Here is a 22,025-nt window from a genome sequence, read left to right as displayed (position 1 = left end):
AAAACTTTTGGTGTTCAACTATTGCTGAGTGAGGTCTCACCCCTTGGACTTGATAGGCAAGATTCCTCACAACTGGTCCTGACTGATTCTTCCAGCCCCGTCTCCCAGCACCAGCCCTGCACACCCCACGTTGTCACCCTGTCACGACAGCTGATCGTCTCAGGCAGGTTCAGCTGCAGGTAGTGATATAAGCAGAATGGGATTTAACACAGGGTGTGTGGGCCTTACAAGATCATTGGAAAAACTTGGGAGATGGGTCAAACTGAACTCCCAGGAATGATTCATAGAACAGCCCCTCAGAATTAGCCCTTCAAGGAGCTGTTATCAATGCTTCAGTCAGCAAGCTGGCTCCCAGTTTTTGACTCCAAGAGCACATTGCTTCAGACATGTACTGGGCCAGCAAAATGACGTCCACCTACCCTGCCTGTCACCCCCACGAGTGTAGGGACTGGACACAGACTTCCGTTGCCACTTCTACTGAAATACCTCATCACTTAGACTCAGCAGCAGGAGTGTGAACTCAAGTCCTCAGCCAAGTTCACCAGGTGCGCCAACTTGCAAATCAGAAAGCCCAGGGGTAAGGGAGTCTGGGAAATGTGGTTTCCAGCTAACAGCCACCTGCACGCAGTGCACTCTGCAAGGCTGTTTGACTGGGGCTGTGAGAGGCAATGTGAACCATCCGTTACACACGTGACTCAGTATTCCCAGCACACAGAGGACTCGTTCTCTTTTTTATGCCGTTGCTCTTGCTCTTTTATCTAATTGGAATGTGTTTCATATCCTTCTTCATCCAGCAAATGCTTTTTCACCCGTCAGGGTCCCCCTCACATGTCACCTCCTTCTTCATGTTTTCTCTGATATTTCCTTCCAGCCCCATTAGAGAGCACCCTCTATTTTGAAATGTGTTTTGTCATCAGTTGATTGTATCTCTCTTCTTCCATCCAACAGCATTCCTTACAAGCAAGGGGTAGATTATTTATTCATTCATTTTGTCATTCAACCAACAAGCTTACTGGCACTTCCAAAGCCAATGAAGGCTGGGTTCCTGTCCTCAAGGAGTGAAGGTCCTAGTAGGGGAGACAGATAAACACAGTTATGGCGTGGATAAGCCACAATGGAGTGGACAGCACACTCAGCTGGAGAGGGCATGGGAGACGAAAAGGTCAGGGAAGGCTTTCTAAGAGAAGGTGGTCTTCGTCTCAGCATCTTCAGTGCCTAGAGTAGTGCTTGGTGAGTAGTGTCTTTCACAAACAAGCCAAGGCTGGAAGTAAGTGATTTTTTTGAGTGAACTTTTTTCTCTAGTTAAAAGCTCTCTGCCAGTACTTGTAATGCTTTAACATTACTTAGTTTTTAATACCATTGAACAAAGCTAATTTCTCTAGAGCTCATTTTGTTTAAACTGTTTCTTTTCTTCCTGTAACTCATCCTTGCAATAATATTAATTGTGTGCTTACTGAGTATCAGATCTGGTGCTTAGCCCCTAGACCCTGTGTATCCAGCGAGCCCAGGCCTCAGTTCTGTGGTCCAGATTGCATTTCTAGTGGGAGATAGACACTAAGCAAAGAGCTACACAAACACAAGTGATAGTCTGCAGAGGAAAATGAAGGCCTCAATGAGAGAAGCAGGAGAGGTGTAAAAGGGGTCAGAGGGCCGGGAGAGGTTGGAATGCTGAAGACGGGACAGCGCTGGGAAGGGAGCAGGTCAGGAGTGGTCTACAGGTTCTCCTGCGTCCCCCTCCCTGCCTTTTAACGTAACAGCTAAAAGTTTTTTCCTTCAACTGTTACTTCCCCCTTCCTCCACCAGCTCCTGTAATCATTTGATTGGCAATACACTTACATTCAAGAAAATAAACTCAGTTTCAACATACAGGGAAGCTTTTCAAAAAAAAAAATGACTTGCATTCATGAGTTTGAAATAGCCATTATCTGTGTGGAAATTTTTGCTTAGTATTTGCAAGTTACATCTTAAGGAAAATTTTCATAGAGATTAGACAATTATGTCATCATAAGACAGATGCTTTTAAATGCTCTGGTCTTTCCTGCCCTCATCCATTTCATAAAGGTAGGTGCTAATCCCTTTTCTTTGAAAGTGTCTGTCACTGTCATACAACATCCCACTGTATCAAGTTACAGAGCACCTGACTCTGTGGCCCCGGAGGATGGCACTGTGCAAAGTCAATGCCGGGATTTGGCTCTGGCCCTCCAGGTGCTTACAAAAATATCGAGGGGGGCTAGCCATGTGTAAAAGACACAAAGCATTAAGCCAAACAATCAAAAAGAACATTTAAATTAACCTAAGAATGGATAATCGATGCTAGAACATAAATAGATTGGGGATATGTGCATTTTAGTAGGAAAACAGGAAGAAAATAAGTTTCTTGTGGTGAGCAGAGGCGACTTTAGGGAAAGGCCGTTTAGACAGGGCAGGCTGAGGGGAATGAACTGATCCTGCTTTGATCACTGTGGGAATCTTCTGAGACCGGCCTGTCGCCATTTGCATGGACCTGAGAAGAATTTACAGGCCACTGAGGAAAGCACTTCTCTGCCCCAGGACTTCCAAATGATGCTCTCTGCCACTGTGATGGTTTTAGGACATGCTACACAGTTTACTTCTCTCTGAATGAAGCATTCACATTGCCATTCAACATGTCTAGTTGGGGGTGCATTTTAAGTCAAATTATACAAGAAGCTGTTTGTGGCATTCAGCAGCTGCAAAGAGAAGGGGCCGTTTGGGGGAAGGGGGGTGTTGGCGTTAAACACAATTGAAGTGAAGCTAGAAAGTTCAGAATATAGAGTTAGTCTTCACTGTTGATGGGCAGTTGTGAGGATTGACAAGAGGAAGAAGGAGGTTACTGAGTGAGGAAGTGAGTTTTCTCCTCCTTCAGCATGGACTGAAATGAGCTCTCCATTGATGCTCTTGGATTTATTCTGATAATGAATGTAATATATTGTCTGGAGTCTGTGGCTGATTCCTCTCTCTGGTGGGGTGCAGTTGGTGAGTATTTCTCTTTAGAAAACAGTTGTAATAATTAAGTTCTGGTCAGATTAAAGCTGATTGTGCATGAACATAAGACAGTATGGAAAAGTATAGATCTTTTAGGACTGCCCTTGGTAGCCTCAGTGTACACTTCAGTTTACTAATGAAAATTGATTGTGGCAGCTTCGTTTGAACTTGTTTTATCTATGGAGTGCTGCTCTTGAAGAGATCAGTGTTTCCGATAAGGCGCTAAAAATGGATCTAGCTGACTATCCTAAGTCTTGTTAGAAAATTCGAGAGCGTTTTAAGAACATTTTTTGATTTTGTAGGAACCTGTTGGTTTTCTTTTTCTCCTCAGATATCTTACTTTTTATTTTGTGTCAGGAAAACATTGATTGCCTGTCTTCATTGTCAGTAAAATTCCTTTAGTGAATTCTTCCCCCTCCACCTTTTTTTCTTTCGTGAAAAAAGCAAAAACTTAACACAGAATGAAATATCCACTCCTGTTTTTACAATTCCAAGCTTCGTATTCTTTGGCTGAATGTATTGTCAGGTACATGAAGAATACAGCTGATCTCAATTCTTTCTAATTTATTTTTTGCTAAGATGTGAAGAATGCCATTATTATTTTTTTGTTCTCTGTTTCAAACCCCCATGATGCAGATGGGGAGGAGCTAAGCATATCAGTTTTAACTCAGTGGCCAGCCATTACCTAGGATTGCCATTGTTGTTTTGATTACCATTTGATTTTTCTTGGATTCTGTGAGCCTAATTACATGGGCTCTGCAATTACCATGCCTCCCTTCCCTTCCAGCTGTGCCCTGGCTGTGTTGCCCTCTGGTACCAAGAAATGCCACGAAGCGTGGTTGCCCCTCTGTCCCGTCAGTTCAGAAATCCACACTGTGAAATCCTCGCTCTAGAAATACTGGGTTTCTGGAATTGAGCAATAGTGTACAGTATGTCCCCATACAGTAATCAATGTTTTTATTCTTGTTGCTCGTTCTCATTGCTTGTTTACTTATTAAAAATCCCCTTATCTTTCTGAATTGAAAAAGAAAAATCAGTGAAAGAATATGAGAGACTGAGTTTACGGGAAGGTTTTATTAATTTCAGAAGTCTCCGATGACCTGACTTCAATGGAAGTTCTGTCCTCTCTGGACTAATTCTGAATATCGTTTTAGGCCAGGCTGACCCTCCCAGGCCCCTGCTGTGGCACCTCCAGCAGGATGACAAAGCCTGCGCAGCGCTCCTCCTCGATAAGGAGCTAGGGTTCTCTGCTTGAGGGACGTGGCTGCTGTTTATTCAGCCATTTAAGGCAATGTACAATTAAAAAAAAAACAGCGCTAATCAGATAAATATGATCCTCGCCTACGTCAACCTTTACCATTCCTAGAAAACCAAATACAGTTGTAGACATTTAACTACGGGTGTTGCTGCCAGTGCATCAGCAAACCAAAGCAGTCTGTCTTAATTTCTCTCATTATCATTTTGCATGAGAACCAGCTGGCCTCTTAACAAAAGCAAGGGCTCACACCAGCTTATTAACTAGCATTCGTGTTAGCCATATGTGAAACAATATAAGACATCACAGGAAAGAAAGAAGCAGCGAAACAGTTCATGAGCTTGTTCTATAGCTTACAAAATAATTAGCTCAAATGATCCTTTTCTCCAAATCCTTATACTTGTGGATCATTATTTTGAAAAAATTCAGGTGATAATACATCTGATTTCTCTTCTGTCACTTAAAGTATTTTTCATGTTTATAAACAGAGTAGTTTCAGAATCTTCTGTCCAAATGAAAAACACTTTCCTTTGGATTCCTTTATTGAAAGATTTTACCTTTTGGTTTGTAAGTTGATGGGAACCTCTTTTTTCTTAGTGTAGTTACTCAGATACATGTAGCTACTCCCTTATTGGTTTGAAAATATTTTATATTAACTTAGAGGGTGCTTCCTTAATCTGAGCTTGGTTGCAGATACTAGGTAGTTTATGAATATTTATACATTTTTCTGAAGGTATGAGATCAACTTTATGTAAATTGTGGCTCAAAGGGGGCACAGAGGTTACAGAGCCTTTCTTTGGTGGAACAAGATGAGGATGTTCTTTTGAGGCAAGACCATGAATGGCAGTGTGTTAAACCAGAGCCCTTTCTTCCAAGCCCTTCTGCCTGGAGACCTCAGCAGGAATCATTCTCCTGAGCCAGTGTTTCATTGAGTGTCCAGCGGCAGCTTCCTGTAGGTGGCGCCCTTCTACTTTATTTTCTCAGTTTTCCCCTGGTCCTCTAGATTGGGAAGTCTCCTTTGCTCTCCTTTTTTTTTCCTAAGTAAAAAACTCTCCTCAAGTATGGATTCCATGTAGGTTTTGTAACACAATCAATCAAGCAGGTTTTTAATATTGTCCAATTTAAAAAGTACAAGAGAGCCCAGAATATAAAGCACTTTAGCTAATCACAGGACTCTCTTAAATTAGATTTCTAAGATCATCACATTATACTTTGGCTTTTCATTCTACAGTGAGATTTTTTTCCTCTTCCCTGAAGATTTTAGAAGACAGGTTGCATTAATTTTTTTTCTTTTCAAATTTTAAGTTTCATTTCCCTTTAAATTATTTTTATTATAAAAGGATATGATTATGTTAAATTTAAATGGCACAGAAAATATATTTTTCAAGTGATTGAACGTTATTCTCTTCTGCATGATGTGCTAGATTCTTAATATGCATTCAGAAGATGTGTTTTGAATACCAATTGAATTGGGAAAGGTAAAGTGGGTTAACTTTACAATTGAACTAATTGATATGTAGCTCTACTCATATACATTATTTCTCTCCTGAAACGAGCCTTTTATACCTAATAAAGGCTAAGTGGAATGAAGTAGATGAATCAGTACTACTTAGGTAGATGGAGTAGGGCTCTACAACATACTATGAAGAATAAAAAGTTCAAGTGTAAGAGGCCTACAGTTGATGAAATTCATTCTCTTTCTGCAAAGCAGCTATAGTTCACTTTTGAGGAAGTTGTCCTTGCAGTAAAAATGACATGTACTTTTGGGGGGGAAAAGTTACTGCAGCTCTGTCAAGGAATGCTGCTAAAGGAAGTTTAACATTTGACTTGCCACTTGAAAAATGAGTAGAGGCATGCCAAGTGGCTGTCAGGGATCAAGTGCAAAGGCTCGGGGGCAAGAATGAATGTGGACAGTTGGAACCCTCACCCCACCAACCCTTTCCCAGTGAAGGCAGAGGTAGCATTGTGTATTAAAAACTTGAGCACAAGATAAATTAGCTTAGATGTTGGGTAACTCTGTAATCTATTGCAAGTCACTTATTTTGTAAAGTAAAAGGAGTGGATTTGGCACTCCTTACTACTATTTCAGCTCTAACTTTTAGGAACCTATGAAATCTCCCCTTTCCAACTTGTCCTTACTGTATCCTTACTCACCATTATGTCCAACCTCAGGGTGCATTGTTACAGAGCTCTCCCCTGTCTGGCCCACCTTGTGTCCATCATCTCCAGGGAGTCTCTGGGCTGTCACATTCCCTGCATCCGGGACAGTGCACCCCTCCAAACCTGGAGGCAGGGTGGGACTTGGAATGCTGTGCCCCAGGCCTCCACTGTGGTTTGCACTTTCGGTTGGGGTTTCTCTTTTTCATAGCGTGTTTTCTGTCTGCCTCACCTTTCATTTGTTCAACACTCGTCACATGAGTATTGTGACTTGACTCACTACAGTGATAGCAGACGTTTTGAAATTGACCGGAGCAGATGGTAGCAATGGTTTTGGATTAAATTATTAACTAGGATCCACAGCAGAAGCCTTTAGCATCAACACATGCAGGGTAATGGGTTTCCTAGCATCAGAATTAACTGGCAGAGTGGGTGTCAGATCGAGTTTCTTCTGAAGAATTGATGTGCATGATCATCTCTTAAGGTTTCCCTTTCTACCCCCACTCCCCCCTCCCCAGATATTGAAGAGAGCAATTTCCATATCACTTGTTTTCAATGTTCCTAATGATTCATCATTAAAGATTAACTCAGAAGCAAAAGAAAGATCATTATACCGATGAAATTCTAGAATATTGGTGATTTTCAATGAACTTTTGTGAAATAACATGATTCATGGGACAGTGAAAGTAATTCTCCTTGAATGTGTGTTGCCAGACATGTTTTCATTCATTAAAACCCCATGTGTGTGTAATTTTAAACTTCATGATGCAGTTGTAAAAAGGGTAAGGTGACACCTATGCATTCAGATTTCCCCACTCGTCTAAAAAAGGCTTTTCTTTATACCTGGTTTATTCACAGCTAGGATCCTATCCACAATCATGCATCTGTAAATCTCTTTTAATTTGGCACATTTCTATTATTATTATTATTATTATTATTATTATTATTATTATTATTAGACTTATTACAGAGACCAGACCAGCAAAATGTTTCACTTTTAGTTAGACTGGTTGTTTTTTGTTTTTTTCCCCCTACCTCTTGTATTCTCTGTAAACTAGAAAATTTTAACGTCTCAAGAATGTTTAACTTGAATTTACCATAGGCAATGTTTATACTTGGTATTCCATCATATCAGGGGCTCATAATACTGATTGTCCCAGTTTTATCTGCTGGGTTATGGAGAGGGCAGGCTGGTCCTTCCACTGAGCTATGGCTCTAATGTTCATTCCTTTTATATCCATTCCTTTCCAGCTAACTAGGAAGTAAATCAAAGAGAAGTAGAAGTTTTAAATGCTTAGGATCTTAGCTGAGAGATGAATTGTAGTAATTCATTAGAAAAATGCCTAATGTGAAAAATGAGATTGATTCTTCAGTCATAAGTGACCAACTCATCTTTTGGTTTGTTTCTAATCAATTAAATGCCAAACAGCAATAACCTATAGTCAATTCCATTTGTCTTGAATAATTTGAAGTATATTTTTTCATATGTTATATCAAATTGTTAAGGTTATTTTTTAATACTGTAAATTACAATTGTATTAACATGAATTTTACTATAGATTTTTTTTTAGAGAAATTTTTAAAGATTTTATTTATTTATTTCTAGAGACAGGAAGGGAGGGGAACATCAATGTGTGGTTCCTGCTCACACGCCCCCTACTGGGGACCTGGTCCTCAGCCCAGGCAGGTGCCCTAGACCAGGAATCCAACTGGTGACCCTTTGATTTGCAGGCACTCAACTACTGAGCCACACCAGCCAGGGTGACTATAGATTTTTTAAAAAATTCTTTTTTTTTTTAATGGTTTGCATCTTTTTTTTTTAAGATTTTATTTTTATTTATTTTTAGAGAGGGAAGGGAGGGAGAAAGAGAGAGAGAGAGAGAGAGAGAAAAACATCAATGTGTGGTTGCTGGGGGCCATGGCCTGCAACCCAGGCATGTGCCCTGATTGGGAATCGAACCTGAGACACTAAAAATTTCTTAATCATGAAATTCTATCTGAAGTTCATCTTTATCTAAGCAGCCTGTGTTTTATCTGGCAGCCCTATTTTAAAAATTTACTCTCTTATTTACACATTTATGGATTATATTAATTCATCTGCTTGTATTATTGATTTGCTTTGTAGCTTCAATAATGGTTGTTATTTTGATAGATATTATAGACTATATATAATTGCTCTCAATGCGAAAGTGTTTATAAAAACATGCAATGTAAACTTTTCCTCTGGAAGTTAGTTATAAGAAGACTTTGTTCCTTAATAAACAGAGGATAAACCTAAATTATCTGTAAGTTTATCTATTACTGAAGCATTATTACAAGTTTTTATTAAGTAGATTATGTTGCTAGTTAATTTTTAGAGATTTCTACTTACTACTAAGTGTGTATGTTTAATAAGGGTAGGGGCTTATGTTGGATACTTTCTGCTGTGATGTTTTCCAAAGTTCCAGTGAGCCTGAAAAGCACAAGAAACAATGGGTGATTGTGGATTTAAAAATTATATTTCAAGTATTTTAACCATGCATAAAAATAATGAGTATACCTAAATTAACTCAGTCATGTACAATCTTCTATTTCAGATGTTAAGCACTATTTATAGATAAGGTTGGACTGAGAAATTTTCTACTTTTGAAGTTAAAAGTCTGTTGAGAAGTGCTTAAAATTATCATTTAGAGACCAGAAAAGAGTTCCATTATGTCTGATTGCTATTTTCTTTTCCACCTCTTCCAACTTAGAAGACCCCAGTGACCTTTATGGATTATATATTCCACTTTCAATTGAGCATGGGCTTGATTTTGTGTAGGTCAAATGTCTATATATATTATATGCTTTCTTTCTGCCTATAACTCTGTGTACAGTATTTGAAAATGTTCCTTTTTAGTAAACACTGTTTAGCAAAGTTTGTGAAGATTTTTGGACTCAAAATAAAGACTTTTAATATCCTAGATGCATTTAATGTACCTAGGAGGGCCGGAAAAGAGGGGAGGGTCACAGGGGGATGGAACTCTCACCTAAGAGTCCTAGGAGCCCTAGACAGCTCTGCTCTTACAAAGGTTTTAGGTCTAAACATGTAATCTTTTGTTTATAATAATAACACTGAATATATTTTAAGTTTGTATAATAGATGAACCCTGAATGGTAATAGTCATTTATAAGTTGGTGGGGTTTTACTTTTTAGACTGTTATACCTTAAGTATATAATGGCTCCTGAACTGTGAACTATTAAATGCAGCCTGATAAGACAAAGGGAGTTGTAGAAAATAACCCTAAATTAGAATTGGTTTTGACCTCCTCACTGGTAGTGTAGATTGCTGGGCCCAGTCCAGCCATTCAAATGCACATGCAGATCATGCAACACTGTGTTTTGGTTTTTGCTTTTAAATACAACACTGGCCCTACAGCTTTCCTTCTTAAACTCCTTTGGTAACTCTGTAGCCCACTAACTAAAATCCACCCCCTCATCAAGCAGGGCCTCCAGGGTCTGGCCCCTGCTTCTCTCTCTACCTCTCTTGCCACCCTTTCCCCACACCACCCTCCTGTAAACTTCCACAGAAGCTTCTGCAGGCTTCCACCCCTGTGTGACCTCTGACTATGCCTTACCTGAGCCCCCCCTTTGCTTCCGCTCTCTAGCAGCTGTTTGCTTTCTGAATGAGGTGCGTGCCCTTTGTCATCCTCCCGTTTCAGGGCCTGGTCTTATCTCTCTCCCTATGCTTGTTCATTACTTTATTGTATTTGTCCGTTTGGGTGTGTCATCCCTACTGGACTATGGAACCTTCCCAAGGTCAGAGATCAGGTCGGATTTACTTTTAACCAGATGCCTACCACAAGCAAGCTAATAAGTGCTCAATGTAAAATTGCTGAATGGCTGAACATAAATGCACAGTTCAGTCCAACTTTTTTTTAATATGTATTACTTTGCAAAATATTCCTATGCCTCTTTCCCTGTATATTATATACTTACTCCTGGGAAGTAATCGGATAACTGTAGAAATAACCAGGTGATTCCTAGAAGAAAAAAATTGGAATTTGGTTAGAAATAAGATTTAGGGAAAGATTAAGTCAAAATGTTGGAACTTTATGAATAAAGATGCCAATATTTATACAATAATAGTGGTAATAGAATTTCAAAATCCTGGACCAGAGCATATTTTTCTTTGAAATATTTAGAGAAATATGATTTACTTTAAATATTTTTATTATGGTACCTATGTTTTTAAAAGGACTTTGTGTAAGATATACTACCTTGAATGTACTACCTAAAGATATCTTTTCAAAACCCAGCGCTCGTGAAAGGGAGGGCAGGACACCCAGTTCTCATCTTCGCTGTAGATCCCTGTTTTCTTATTTTGACCTGGAGAGGAAATTTACCTGTCTGGTTCCCTGAGAAATTGACCATCACCCTAATAGAAATGTGAATGTTCTTGATAAGCAGGAAGGGTCGGAGGGGGAGGCAGATGGGTATGAACTAGACATCCAGTTTGAGATAATGTGAACATGAGTAGAGTCTGGCAGTGTGGAACTGAGTGGCAGACAAATAAAGGACAGCAGGTGGAGGTGAAGGTTGAGCAGGGCAGTTAAAATCAGAAGCGTCATCCATGGATCAACAGTCTTTTCCTGCAAAGGCCCTGGTCAGCACTTTTCAGCCTCGCTCATCTCATGGCACACGTGAACTAATTGCTGAAATTCTGCAGCACACCAGAAATACAGCTTTTGTCTGCCTGACAAAAAATGGGTATAATTTTGATTCCTTAATAGTTGTGGTAGCTGTTGTCATTTTTCAGCTGATAGTCTAAGGGAAAAAAGAGGTCAGTGTCCCGACTAAATAGTCAGGTATTGCATGTTTTAAAAATTCTTGTGGCACACTGGTCGAAGAATCGCTTGTCCAGATAGTCACTGTTTCTCGCTTTAGAGGGCAGACCGTCTCGGTTCTCCTTGCATTCTGTCCAAGAGCTGCCCTAGGTGTTGCACAAACAAGCGGGCACGTGGCCCTGCATTACAACTGCACTGCTGGGCGCTGAAGCCTGGGTTTCACACAACGTTCGCATCGTGAAATGTTCTTCTCTTTTAGTTTGTTACCCCACCATTTACGGATAGGCCCCCTAGGTTGGGCCCAAGGGCTGCGATTTGCAGACTCCTGACTTGCATCAGCAAAGTCATTGAGGCTTCCAGGGGTAGTAAGTAAATAGCATAGGACACAGTTTTAAGGACTGACTCTCTTAAGTTGTTAAGCGTTCATCAGAATCCAGAGAAGAAGCAATCAAATGTAGGAAAGGAGCTACAGTTGACCTGGGTATAGGGGTGCTGAGCCCTGCACAGTCAAAAATCCACTTTTTTTTTAAAGATTTTATTTATTTATTTTTAGAGAGGGAAGGGAGGGGGAGAGGGAGAGAGAGAGAGAGAGAGAGAGAGAGAGAGAGAGACATCAATGTGCGGTTGCTGGGGGTTATGGCCTGCAACCCAGCAATGTACCCTGGCTGGGAATCGAACCTGGGACACTTTGGTTCCCAGCCCGCGCTCAATCCACTGAGCTATGCCAGCCAGGGCTAAAAATCCACTTTTGATTCCCCCAAAAGTTAACTACCTACCAATGGCCCATTGACCAGAAGCCTTACCAATAACACGAGTAGTCAATAAACACAGATTTTTGTGTTCTATGTAGTATATACTGTATTCTTCCAATAAAGTAAACTAGAAAAAAGAGAACATTATTAAGAAAACAAAAGGGAAGGGAAAATACGTTTTAAGTACTTATCGTAAAAAACCTGCGTAAATACACGGGCCTGTGGGGCTTAAACCATTGCTGTTCCGGGGCCGCTGGAGTGTGCTGCAGGGGGGGAGAAGGAAGAGCCCCAGCCCTGGGTCATCCGCAGTGTGCGATTGAAAAGGTAAATAGAAGGATGAGAGGGGAAAAGACCATCAGTACTAGTTAGTTTACTGGTGACCACTGAGGTTTTTTGTGTTTTTTTTTTTTTTTTTATAATAATTAGGGATAGAATTTTAGGCTGTTGAAAAAAGGTGCTGTGAGCATGAATGCCGAAGTGGCAGGTTTGGCGCTGCCCTTGGCGGAGCTGGCAGTGTGACTGGGAGATGAGTCGAAGGACAGCTGAGGTCTGGGTGGTGGCCTTCTGTCTGGTAAAGCACGGCTGACCCTTCCTGAAGCTGAGGGCCGCTTAGCTGTCTCTTAAGACTTTATTCATCTAATAAATACTCATTTGTGCCTACCACATACCAGGTACAGTTCTAATGACCTTAGCGATAATAACTTTCAGTTCTCCTAATAACCTTCTAGTGTAAACACTGTTACTTACCTCCATTTCACAGATGAGAAAGCCAAGGAGCGGAAAGGGCATGCTGGGCGGGTGGCTCTACCACCGGCCGTCCACTCCCGTACTGAGCTGTCCTGTTTCCACGTGTGCAACATTAGGACTTTTGTTTAAGTGTGTCTGCTTCTCCAGGGCTAGCATTGGAATAGGAAGCACCGCGGATGCAAATGTTTTCTGCTGAAAGTATAAATTGAGCAATTAAAAATTACTAGACATTTCCATAAAAATGTGGCTCTTCAATAAACCAGGACATCAAGGCAATGCACGTTATTAGATAAAAGCACTTCCCTGTTCTCATGGTTATATATAAGACAGGAAGAGATGATCAAGTTATTGGGGAAATTTTTATGATTAATAATGAGCTCTTTGAAAACACAGCATGGTATGTAACACAACCAAAATCCTAATGTGTTTGGTTGCTGCCTGAAGATCTGGACTGAGGGAGCTGGAGTGATGCCCGGAGGGCGAAGAGCCTGGGATGCTGGGATGGAAGCCTGCTTGCGACCCCTAGGCTCACCACTGACCAGTGTTGAACCGCAGAGTGGTGTTATCTTTGCAGAACTGTGGCCCCTGAATGTCAAGCTTAATGTTGAGTGGGAAGGGAGAGTGCTCCACGCATGACTCTGACTGCTATTCACTGCTATTCATCTTCTGAGAGCACTTCTCCCCCTAGTCCTGGTGGACAGGAAAAGCCTCACTACCCAATGAACAGATTTGTGTTCTATTTCCATCGCTTTCTTAAACTTTTTACCCAAACCTCACCTTTTCAGGGAGGTCTACCCTGACGCCTATTTAATACTGCATCCTGGCCACCTGCTTGTCCCCAGATCTCCTTTCATCCTGTTCAACTTTTTCTTTTGCCCATTGCACTTACCAGTGTACCGTGTAAATGTAGTTTTCTGTCAAATAATGTAAGCCCCATGAGGGCAGGGTCCTCTCTGATGTGTCCCAGATGAGTGGCCCTTAGTACGTGCTCAACATTTACCTTTTTAATGACTGAATCAGTGTTCAGATGCCATTGTTGTACACATGAAAAGCTACTGCTAAGTGTGGGGAGGACAGTTATGGGGGTAAGGGATTGAGCAAAAAGGGAAAAGGACTCATGGACATGGAAAAGTGTGGTGATTGCTGGAGGGGGAGAAGGTATAAGAGGACTAAATAGTAATGGAAAAAATATACAATAAAAAACCAAGCTACATGCCGTTTTCAGTTGCAAGTGTATGCCTGGCGGGTGACATGCAGCCTGTGGATGTGAATAGGAGTGCTTCTGTCCAGAACACACTACTGCCTGCCTCTAGTGCGTTGAGGGTTGGAGGCAGCTCTTGAAGCAGAGAGTGAGGTCACTGTTGCTTATAAATTTGTTTTCCTAAGGGGAACTTTGCTCACTAATTCAAGGCAGCTATATAATTTAACTCGTAGTCTCAGTTTCTTATTTGCCATCTGGCCATCTGATTACTTTTAAGTAAAGCTGAAAGAATACAAATTAGAAATCTGTAATAATATGTATGGTAATATGATGTGTGTTTTTTTTGTTTGCTTTGCTTTTGTTATTCAAAATTTAAGATTAAGGGGAGAGGAGGAATCATTCCAAAACTTTCCCTAGAGGGAGCCCCTTATATAAATTTTATTCTTTGACTAAGAGCTTTTGTTATAAACTAAACGTTTTGAGTTAGTGGATTATTACATTTTTCCATTCAGTTGTAAGTCTGGCCCAAAGCTATGAAATAAGAGGTTGTCTAACGTGTTTCAGAAACTGTTTTGCCATAAAGTGGAATTGGGGGAAGAAGTGAGGAGCATTATTTTCTTTTGTTTTTATAACATTTCCTGATCTGTGTTCTTTTTCCTTCTTGTCCCTGTTCCTTTACCCAAGAATATGTTTTTTCCAGTGCCTGGCTATACCCCATTTCTGATTCTTCTCTCTGTTTGTGTTTCCTCAGCTCTCTGAGGGTAGTTACTAATGGACAAAAGAACCAGAACAGTATTCTACTCACAATAAAGGGGAACCCAAATAATGTTTGAAATTACTCCTCTTCTTCCTCATCGGGGAGGGGGTGTGTGTGTGCAATTTATTTAGCCAGGTGCTTAGATGATAATTAAATTTAAAATACCAATTTAAATGATTAGGATGCTTTATCTAATATCTCCTTCAGAGTGGGTAAGTTGGGGTTTCACTTGGGGGAGAGAGTTGCAAAAGCTAGGTGCAAATAAGATCAAACTTGGGAACGATTACAATGCTGATTATCAATCACTGGCTAAAGAAAAAAACTGGGTGAGAAGACCTGGTGTACTAATTTGCACAAAAATGCAACCAAGTCATCACTTACAGCTCTGTGGAGATTCTATTGTAAAGTTTTACTGCTTGTAAATGCTTCTTTGGTGCGGGAGGCAGAGCCTGGGGGCGTGGTCAGGGAAACAAAAGTTGGGCTCTTTTTCCCCCTAAATCAGTTCCAATGCCTGAATTAACTGGAGAGTCAAAGAATCAACACAGACTTGCTCTAAGACTTGTCGGCTCCAGTAAAAAGATCTGGACATTCATCGTGACCTACTGAAAATGGGGAGCACATTTGCTTCACCTTGACCTTCATAGAGGAAACCTGCACTGGTTTGTGGACTACAGAGCGGAGACACTTCTGATCTGTTAGAGAGAAAACTGAACAAATGAGCCCTGAGGCAGAAAGACTGAGGTGGCTATCATGCAAATAAGGATGGTGATTGGCTTTCTCTTTCTGCACACGTTGCCACTGGCGGCTCTGAGCCTTAAAGATTAGGTTTCAGTGGGAGATTTTCAGGTTCAAGGACTGTTAATGGTTTGTAACTGCCTGACAATAAGCTCAACCTCCAAGTTACATCAGCCTGGGCAGACGTCTAATGATTGGAGAACAGAGCGAGAAGTTAGAATCTGGATCAGGAGGATGCAGCTTGCCACCTGCCCGCTGGACTGAGCTTTGAATGTGATTTAAATTTCTAAGCCCTGTGTAGGCATCCTGGAAATGGTGGTCTTCATTAATGCAAAGCTCAAGTCTTTAATTAAACTTTTTAAGAAGAAAAGTAAGTAGTTTCTTTTCTCCCCACTATTTGTGTGTGTGTTTATGTGCTAGTTCATCCTTTTGAGTGGCAGAATGAGAGTGGAAACAGCATAATTAACACAAGTTAAACTCCATTCTCCACCAGGTTGTTCAAATACGTTCGACTTTTGTAACTTTAGGTCAGAATTATGTGATCTCAGCATGTCTTGTTTATTTATGGTTCAGATTTCAGGTGAATTTACCCCTTTCGTGCTTCTCAAAAGAAGCCCTTTGAAGAAAGGGAAGGGGGGAACCTTGTATTTACTTTATGTCCACCCTGATGTATGGTGTTTTGATGCTTTGGCTTACTGTGCCGGGAACCTCTGTGCACTGTGTCACATATTTTCGGTGGAGATGATCCTCTAAACCCCCTGGCACTCTCTGTTTTGTATTTTAGGGCTGGAGGACATATTCTGTCTAGACTGATCCATCATTGTAAAGTACACAGCTTTTGTGCTGGTGGCTTCATTGTGTACTTACCATTGGTTTACATTTCTTTTATCTAGGTGTTTCTTCATTCGCTGGAAAAGTATAATTTTTAGAAATACGTGGTTTGTTTTTACATAGTTATTGGTTTGTTAGTTTTAGTTTAGTTTGGGGACCAGTGATTTAAACTGGATGAATGTGCATGGGTAGGAGCCATTGGTAAGAGACACTTAGGAGAAAGCAACAAAGAACTGCACCCTGGGATTGCTCTCTGCGGCTCTTTCACTCAGAAGGCTGTCTTTGGATGAAGTGATTAGAATCTGCCCTCGGGAGAGTGAGCTACGCAGGGGAAGAGACAACTGCTCTTTCATAGGAGTCAGTTGGTAGCTTAGAGTAGGGCTAATGGTGTGATTACACAGATTCAAATACCATTACTTGCATTTGATTTGTAATTGCAAATAGGAAGAGTTTCAGTTTTCAATATTTTTCAACCAGGAAGGATGGTAATTCAATCTTTCAAATAAGTGGCTATCAGCACAAAACATTGTAATGAGCTAGGGCTCCTCTTTGGGGGACATATGGTGAGTTCCGCACTGTGCAAGATTTTCAGCTATGTGAGTAAGACTAAGTCCGGTCTTCGAGGATGATATATATTAAGACTGACAGCTGTAGGCACCATGCAAAACATTTGTTCAACAAGAGGATACATGAAATACTAGGTGCCTAATTTACATACTTTTTTGTCAAACATTATAAGCAGAAAGTACACAGGACATTTTTATTTTTAACTTGACATCTAGTTCTCAGTGTTTATTTTTCCATTTAGCAATTGGTGGAGAAGGCAGGGTCATTTATGAAATGAGTTGTTATTTGGGGGCAAGGCTTGTAGAATTTACTAGCTGTAGGAAAGGTGGCTCGTGGGGTGAGAGCTAACCTGCGACCCAGGTTCCCTGGGTGCTGCGAAAGGCCCACTTCCTCCTTCGTGACGATTCTAAGGTCAGGGGCTCCTTTGGAGTCATTTCACTGCTCCTGCCACAGCCGAGTTTATGTGAGTCATTTTGTGAGCTAAGACTTTGCACATGTTACTTCACTTGATCTTTGTAATAGTTCTGGTAGCTGTGCTATGGGGTCCACTGTGTTAATTTTAAATATGTTCAGATAGTTCACTAGTTCACGTGTGCTTGTTCATTTTATTTTGAGAATCTGTTTCATGGTCTCGTTACCTACCAGAGACTCATTATTTGTAGAAGTGGGTATGCCCAGTGTGCACTCTGTAGCGTAGGTCAGAGTCTGGGAAGCCTCACTCCTGACTCCCAATTCTAGTACCTACTGATTTTGCAGGTGTTACACTTGTCACCTCCTGTGAAAGACTCAGCACAGGGTCTTTTCCTTATACTTCTCCAGTCTATCCTACGCTTTGCTTACTGTGGTAGATGCATAGTTGTTGATGAATTTGTTTGGTGCTCCAGTGGTATGCCAGTTTAGGTTGTGTTGTCAGGGAACATGAAATAGAAAAGAAGTGTCAAGCCCTAGAGGGAATAAGGGGAAATGATTGGAGAGATTTAGCATTCTCTCACGATTACCTCTCATCCCTTCCCTCTAATGGTTTCATCGTTTTTTTGTGCTGGGAAAACGCAGTTGAATTGGATTTTGTTGGGAAAGTAAAGGACACTGGAATTAAAAAAAAACACATTTCAATATAAAAGTATTTCATGAAAGTAAGAAATACAGAGAAAATTTTATAGCACAAATTGATTTGTACTTCTACTAGATATGCTGTTTAAATGTATTACCTTGAATGTTTATGCTTAATTTTTTAACTTTGAGTTTATAACAGTGATGCTTTAAAATAATGCTTTAGGGAAGAAATATTTGGTCTCAAACTCTCAGTAGGAAATTTGTTTCTGTTTGGACAATCTGACATTTATTGATGCAATGGCATTTTATAATAGAATAACAGGTACCGTTCCTGGTGGACTTAAGTAGGAGTTTGAGATCTCTATTGCCTTTGTCAATCGTTTTCTAACACTGAATTAGAAAGAGGGCCTCAAAGGCTAGGAAGCAGTTGACTGAGTAAACAGTTCTACCAAAACATGGTGGACAATCTCACCAGTTCCTTTAGAGCTGTCTAAAGGAAGGACCCCTGGAGCCTAAGATTAAAGCTCACTCAGAATTTGCACTATTTCCCTCTTGCCGGCTCTCACCCAGGAAGGTGTTAAGGCACCAAGAGTCCATCTTGATGTAATCCATTTGGGCCCAGTGAAACTTCATTTGACAGCTGAAGTGATTCTGTCTCTTTCTACAGCGGTTTCCAACCTAGACGAGGAGAGCAGATGGACCGTCCACTACACCGCTCCGTGGCACCAGCAGGAGAATGTGTTCCTTCCCAGCACAAGGCCCCCCTGCGTAGAGGACCTGCACCGCCAAGCCAAGCTCAACCTCAAAACAGTGCTGAGGGGTAAGGTGGCGACCTGCACACTTGTTGTTCTGCGTGACTGGCCATTCGAATGGAAAGCATAAATCTGATTGTTACTTATAAAAGAAGACTTGTTTATAATGAACATAGAGTATGTGGTGTCTTTTTGACCAGAAGCTTTACCAATACTGTAAAGGCTTGGTAAGGCCTTTTTGAGATACCGTAATACTCTAATATGCTTGGTTCTGTAGAAACCTGCCTGTTGACAGACATGTCCTCAGAGAACCCAGATCAGTCTAGGAACCATTTAGTGAGTTTAAACCACCAGCACTAACTTAGTCCAATTCAGCCCCTGCTGACATGGGAAATTTTGCCACTGCCTTTTTGAAACCACTGTAGGTATTCAAAGCACATTTGTTAAAGCTAAACTTTCTACAAGTTTGTTCTGTGTAGTTCAAGTTGGGAGGCAAGGGAACCTTCAGGACTTTGAAGGACTGCAGATTGTTTGATTTATCAGAACTTGGGCGGCACCCACTGGGCCCCAGTAAGCGTAGGTTCTGTCAGCTGGTGAACAGCGAACGCTGTGGTCAGCGGCAGATACAGAAGGGTGTCCTCTGTTTTAAGATTCTCACTTTTACTTTGACTGATCGTTGGTGGTAAAGAGCATAAATGTGTGACAGGGAGGACTTCCTAGAAGTAAAGAAGGGAGGAGTTTCTTTAAAAGAGGAAGGAATGACTTTTAAGAATAAGAGACTTTTTCTCGAAACAGCAAACCAATGTTCTTATTCTCCTAGATGCTGCTTTACCAGTTCCCTCCTACAATACAATATTGGGACATGTTTATACTAAAAGAGTACTTTTTGTTTATCTAAAATTTACTTTAACCGAGTGTCCTGTATTTTTGCAAGATTTAAATCTGAAAGAAATACTGTCAAAACCCAGCATGAGGCCCCCTTAATTTTCATGATAGTTTTTACTTGTGTATCAGTCATTTATTCAGTAATTCATTCACTAATGTGCTGTTACTAAGACTACTGATTACTAGTGAACATTCATTAAACACTTAACTATATGTATGCCAAGAGCCATTCTAAGCCCATGGCAGGAATCGTCTCATTTAATCCTCACAGGAATCCTACTGCTTACTATTACTGTGGTGGTTTTACACATGAAAAAAATGGAGACAGAAAGTAGAAACTCTCCTTCCATCTCAAGTTAGTGGTAGGACCAGGACCTAAACTTGGACAGTCTTAGTCTCAGGCTGCAGAGCTCAAAATCTTAAGCACTGCACTATATTGCTTTTCACAACCATTTGTTGGAAATCTGTTATCCTGACAGAAGTGCAGAATACAAAGGCAGGACCTTGGCTCTCAGGAATTTATACTTTTATTTATAGTGTAAATCACAATGTGAAAAATTCTCAAGATGGGCCAAAAGTGCTGTATGGGAGTTAGAGAAAGCAGATAATTTCTGCTTAGAGAGAGAAGAAATAGTTATCAAAGGACTCACAATAGACGTGGTATTCTGAACAGAACTGAACAGACCATAGGTCATAAAGCTCTTTTTTTGTTCCTCGAGTCTTTTATGACACTTGGAGTATCTCACGTGTGTCTTATTACTCTATCTTGTATCTTACAGTCTTGACATTTAACTGTCCAGAAATGAGGACATTATTTGGTTCTCTTTCTCATTAACCAGAGGAACCTACATACTTAGTGACTGCAAGCTTAAATGAGAAGAATGTCATTAGTTGGGCTCTCTCGTATGGCTTTGGAGTTGCATTTTGACCTTTGCCTTCCTGATGTTGGTCATGTAATGCACCTAAATCCACCCAAAATGTCTTCTAGATCTCTTCAGTTCCTAGTGATTATCTTTAGTAAATTTTGACAAGGAGTTTCTCTACTTGTAGCTCACCTTCCTCCCCCAAATAATTAACAAGAGTTTTAAATGGCACTGTTCCCAGGACAAAGCCCCGAGGCAGGGCCGCTGTTTAGCGTTCCTCAGAGCTCTGCATCAGAGCTCTGTGCCACCTGGTCTGGCTGGTAGAGGGTGCTTTCAGGAAGGTGTGTGTGAGTTTGAATATTCAGGCCCAGCTTGTTCTGATCACTCTCCAGGAACCCGTGCTTCCCTGTGCCCTTCCTGTGCATCCGAGGGCCAGATCAGAGCTTCTCTTTGCATCCCTCAGACATTTAAACATTTGCATGAAGATTTGTCTGGTTTTATTTTCTTTTTGACTACTCAGTAGGTCCATATGAAATATCATTACCATTGATTTTGCCTTTACTTGGATTTAATTTTGAAAAATAAATGCTTTAGTAATATCCTTAATGCCCTAAAATGATTCACTGAAGGGATTTGTCATGAACAAAATTAGTAACTTTGGAAAATTTTTGGACCTCAACTTTTAAAGTCTGGATTTAAATGAAATACTCCTTAAGAGATTGTAGATAGTAACTTTGAGAACAGTGGTTGGCAAAGATAAAGTAAGAAAGACCATCTGAACTCTTTTCTTCTTCATCTGTTTGTTTTTCCTCACATGTATAGGACTTCACCTTCCCTTTTCCCTACACCAGGTTAGCCACTGAGGCAAACAGAAGGTGAGTGCAGGGTTCTTGTTACCTCATTTCCAGTGAAGATTAAAAAGAAAAATCCAGCTCCAGAATAGATGGCACTATTAAGGTATGATGGTATATAAGGTTACTAGTCTAAGTTAATTTGACCTCCACGTTCTTTGCTTAAAAATCTATTGTAGAAGTGGAGCTAATTATTCACAATGGGAAATCTGTTTTTTTCCTTCTGTTCTTACTAAGACCTTGACCCTAATTTTAAGGAAGGAATACTCTGTTATGTTAAACAGGTTGGCACGTTTTCATAGTCATTAAGTGCTCATTGTATGAACTGCTGTGTCCGTTCTTATGGGCAGGTCAGCTCTCCTCTTGAGGATCATAAAATATGGAGGGAAGTGATAAAGTGGGTAATATCAGTTAATAACTAAGCATTGTAAACATGGCTTATTAAAGTAATGCAGAAATGCTTAGTGGTCAGTAGAGTGAGTGAGGAAGGCACCGGGTTTACTGAAAATGTTATTAAAAAGCTAAGTTTGAGTTACGACAAGCATAAGTGCAATTTAATACATATTTGAGCTTCAACTCTCTACCATGACAGGAGTTTTTAAATGAATGATTAAAGCCTGTGGGTCTTTAAGGGGCTGCTCTCGCTGCCTTGTGTCAGGACTGAAGGAAGCAGATAGTGGTGTTCTGGGCTGTGTGTGGGGTGCTCCGGGCACACAGGGAGGGAGAGATCCGTCCACTGGCAGAGAACCGGGGACCCCCCACCCCCGTGGGAGAGCAACCGGGCTTCCGTGGCATTGAAAATGGCGTGTG

At 40.7% G+C, this 22,025-nt stretch overlaps 1 protein-coding gene across 6 annotated transcripts in view; it reads left to right on the top strand.

Annotated features, from left to right (window-relative positions):
* NHSL1 (NHS like 1) overlaps nucleotides 1-22,025 on the top strand; it is a 220,115-nt gene that overhangs the window by 143,733 nt on the left and 54,357 nt on the right. For 5 of the 6 annotated variants that reach the window (XM_045843027.1, XM_045843024.1, XM_045843022.1 and 2 more), the window contains exon 2: nucleotides 18,532-18,684. In XM_045843027.1, the coding sequence (XP_045698983.1) occupies nucleotides 18,532-18,684 (153 nt within the window). Of the gene's footprint in view, nucleotides 1-15,197; nucleotides 15,784-18,531; nucleotides 18,685-22,025 lie in introns of those variants that run through there. The other variant, XM_045843026.1, reaches the window with a different exon arrangement.

This window comes from Phyllostomus hastatus, unplaced genomic scaffold (assembly GCF_019186645.2).
Source record: "Phyllostomus hastatus isolate PE091 unplaced genomic scaffold, TTU_PhHast_1.1 phas_contig_40, whole genome shotgun sequence".
Taxonomy (NCBI): Eukaryota; Metazoa; Chordata; class Mammalia; order Chiroptera; family Phyllostomidae; genus Phyllostomus; species Phyllostomus hastatus.
The sequence above is the reverse complement of the archived record's forward strand: the minus strand, read 5'-3'. Positions and strand labels throughout refer to the sequence as shown.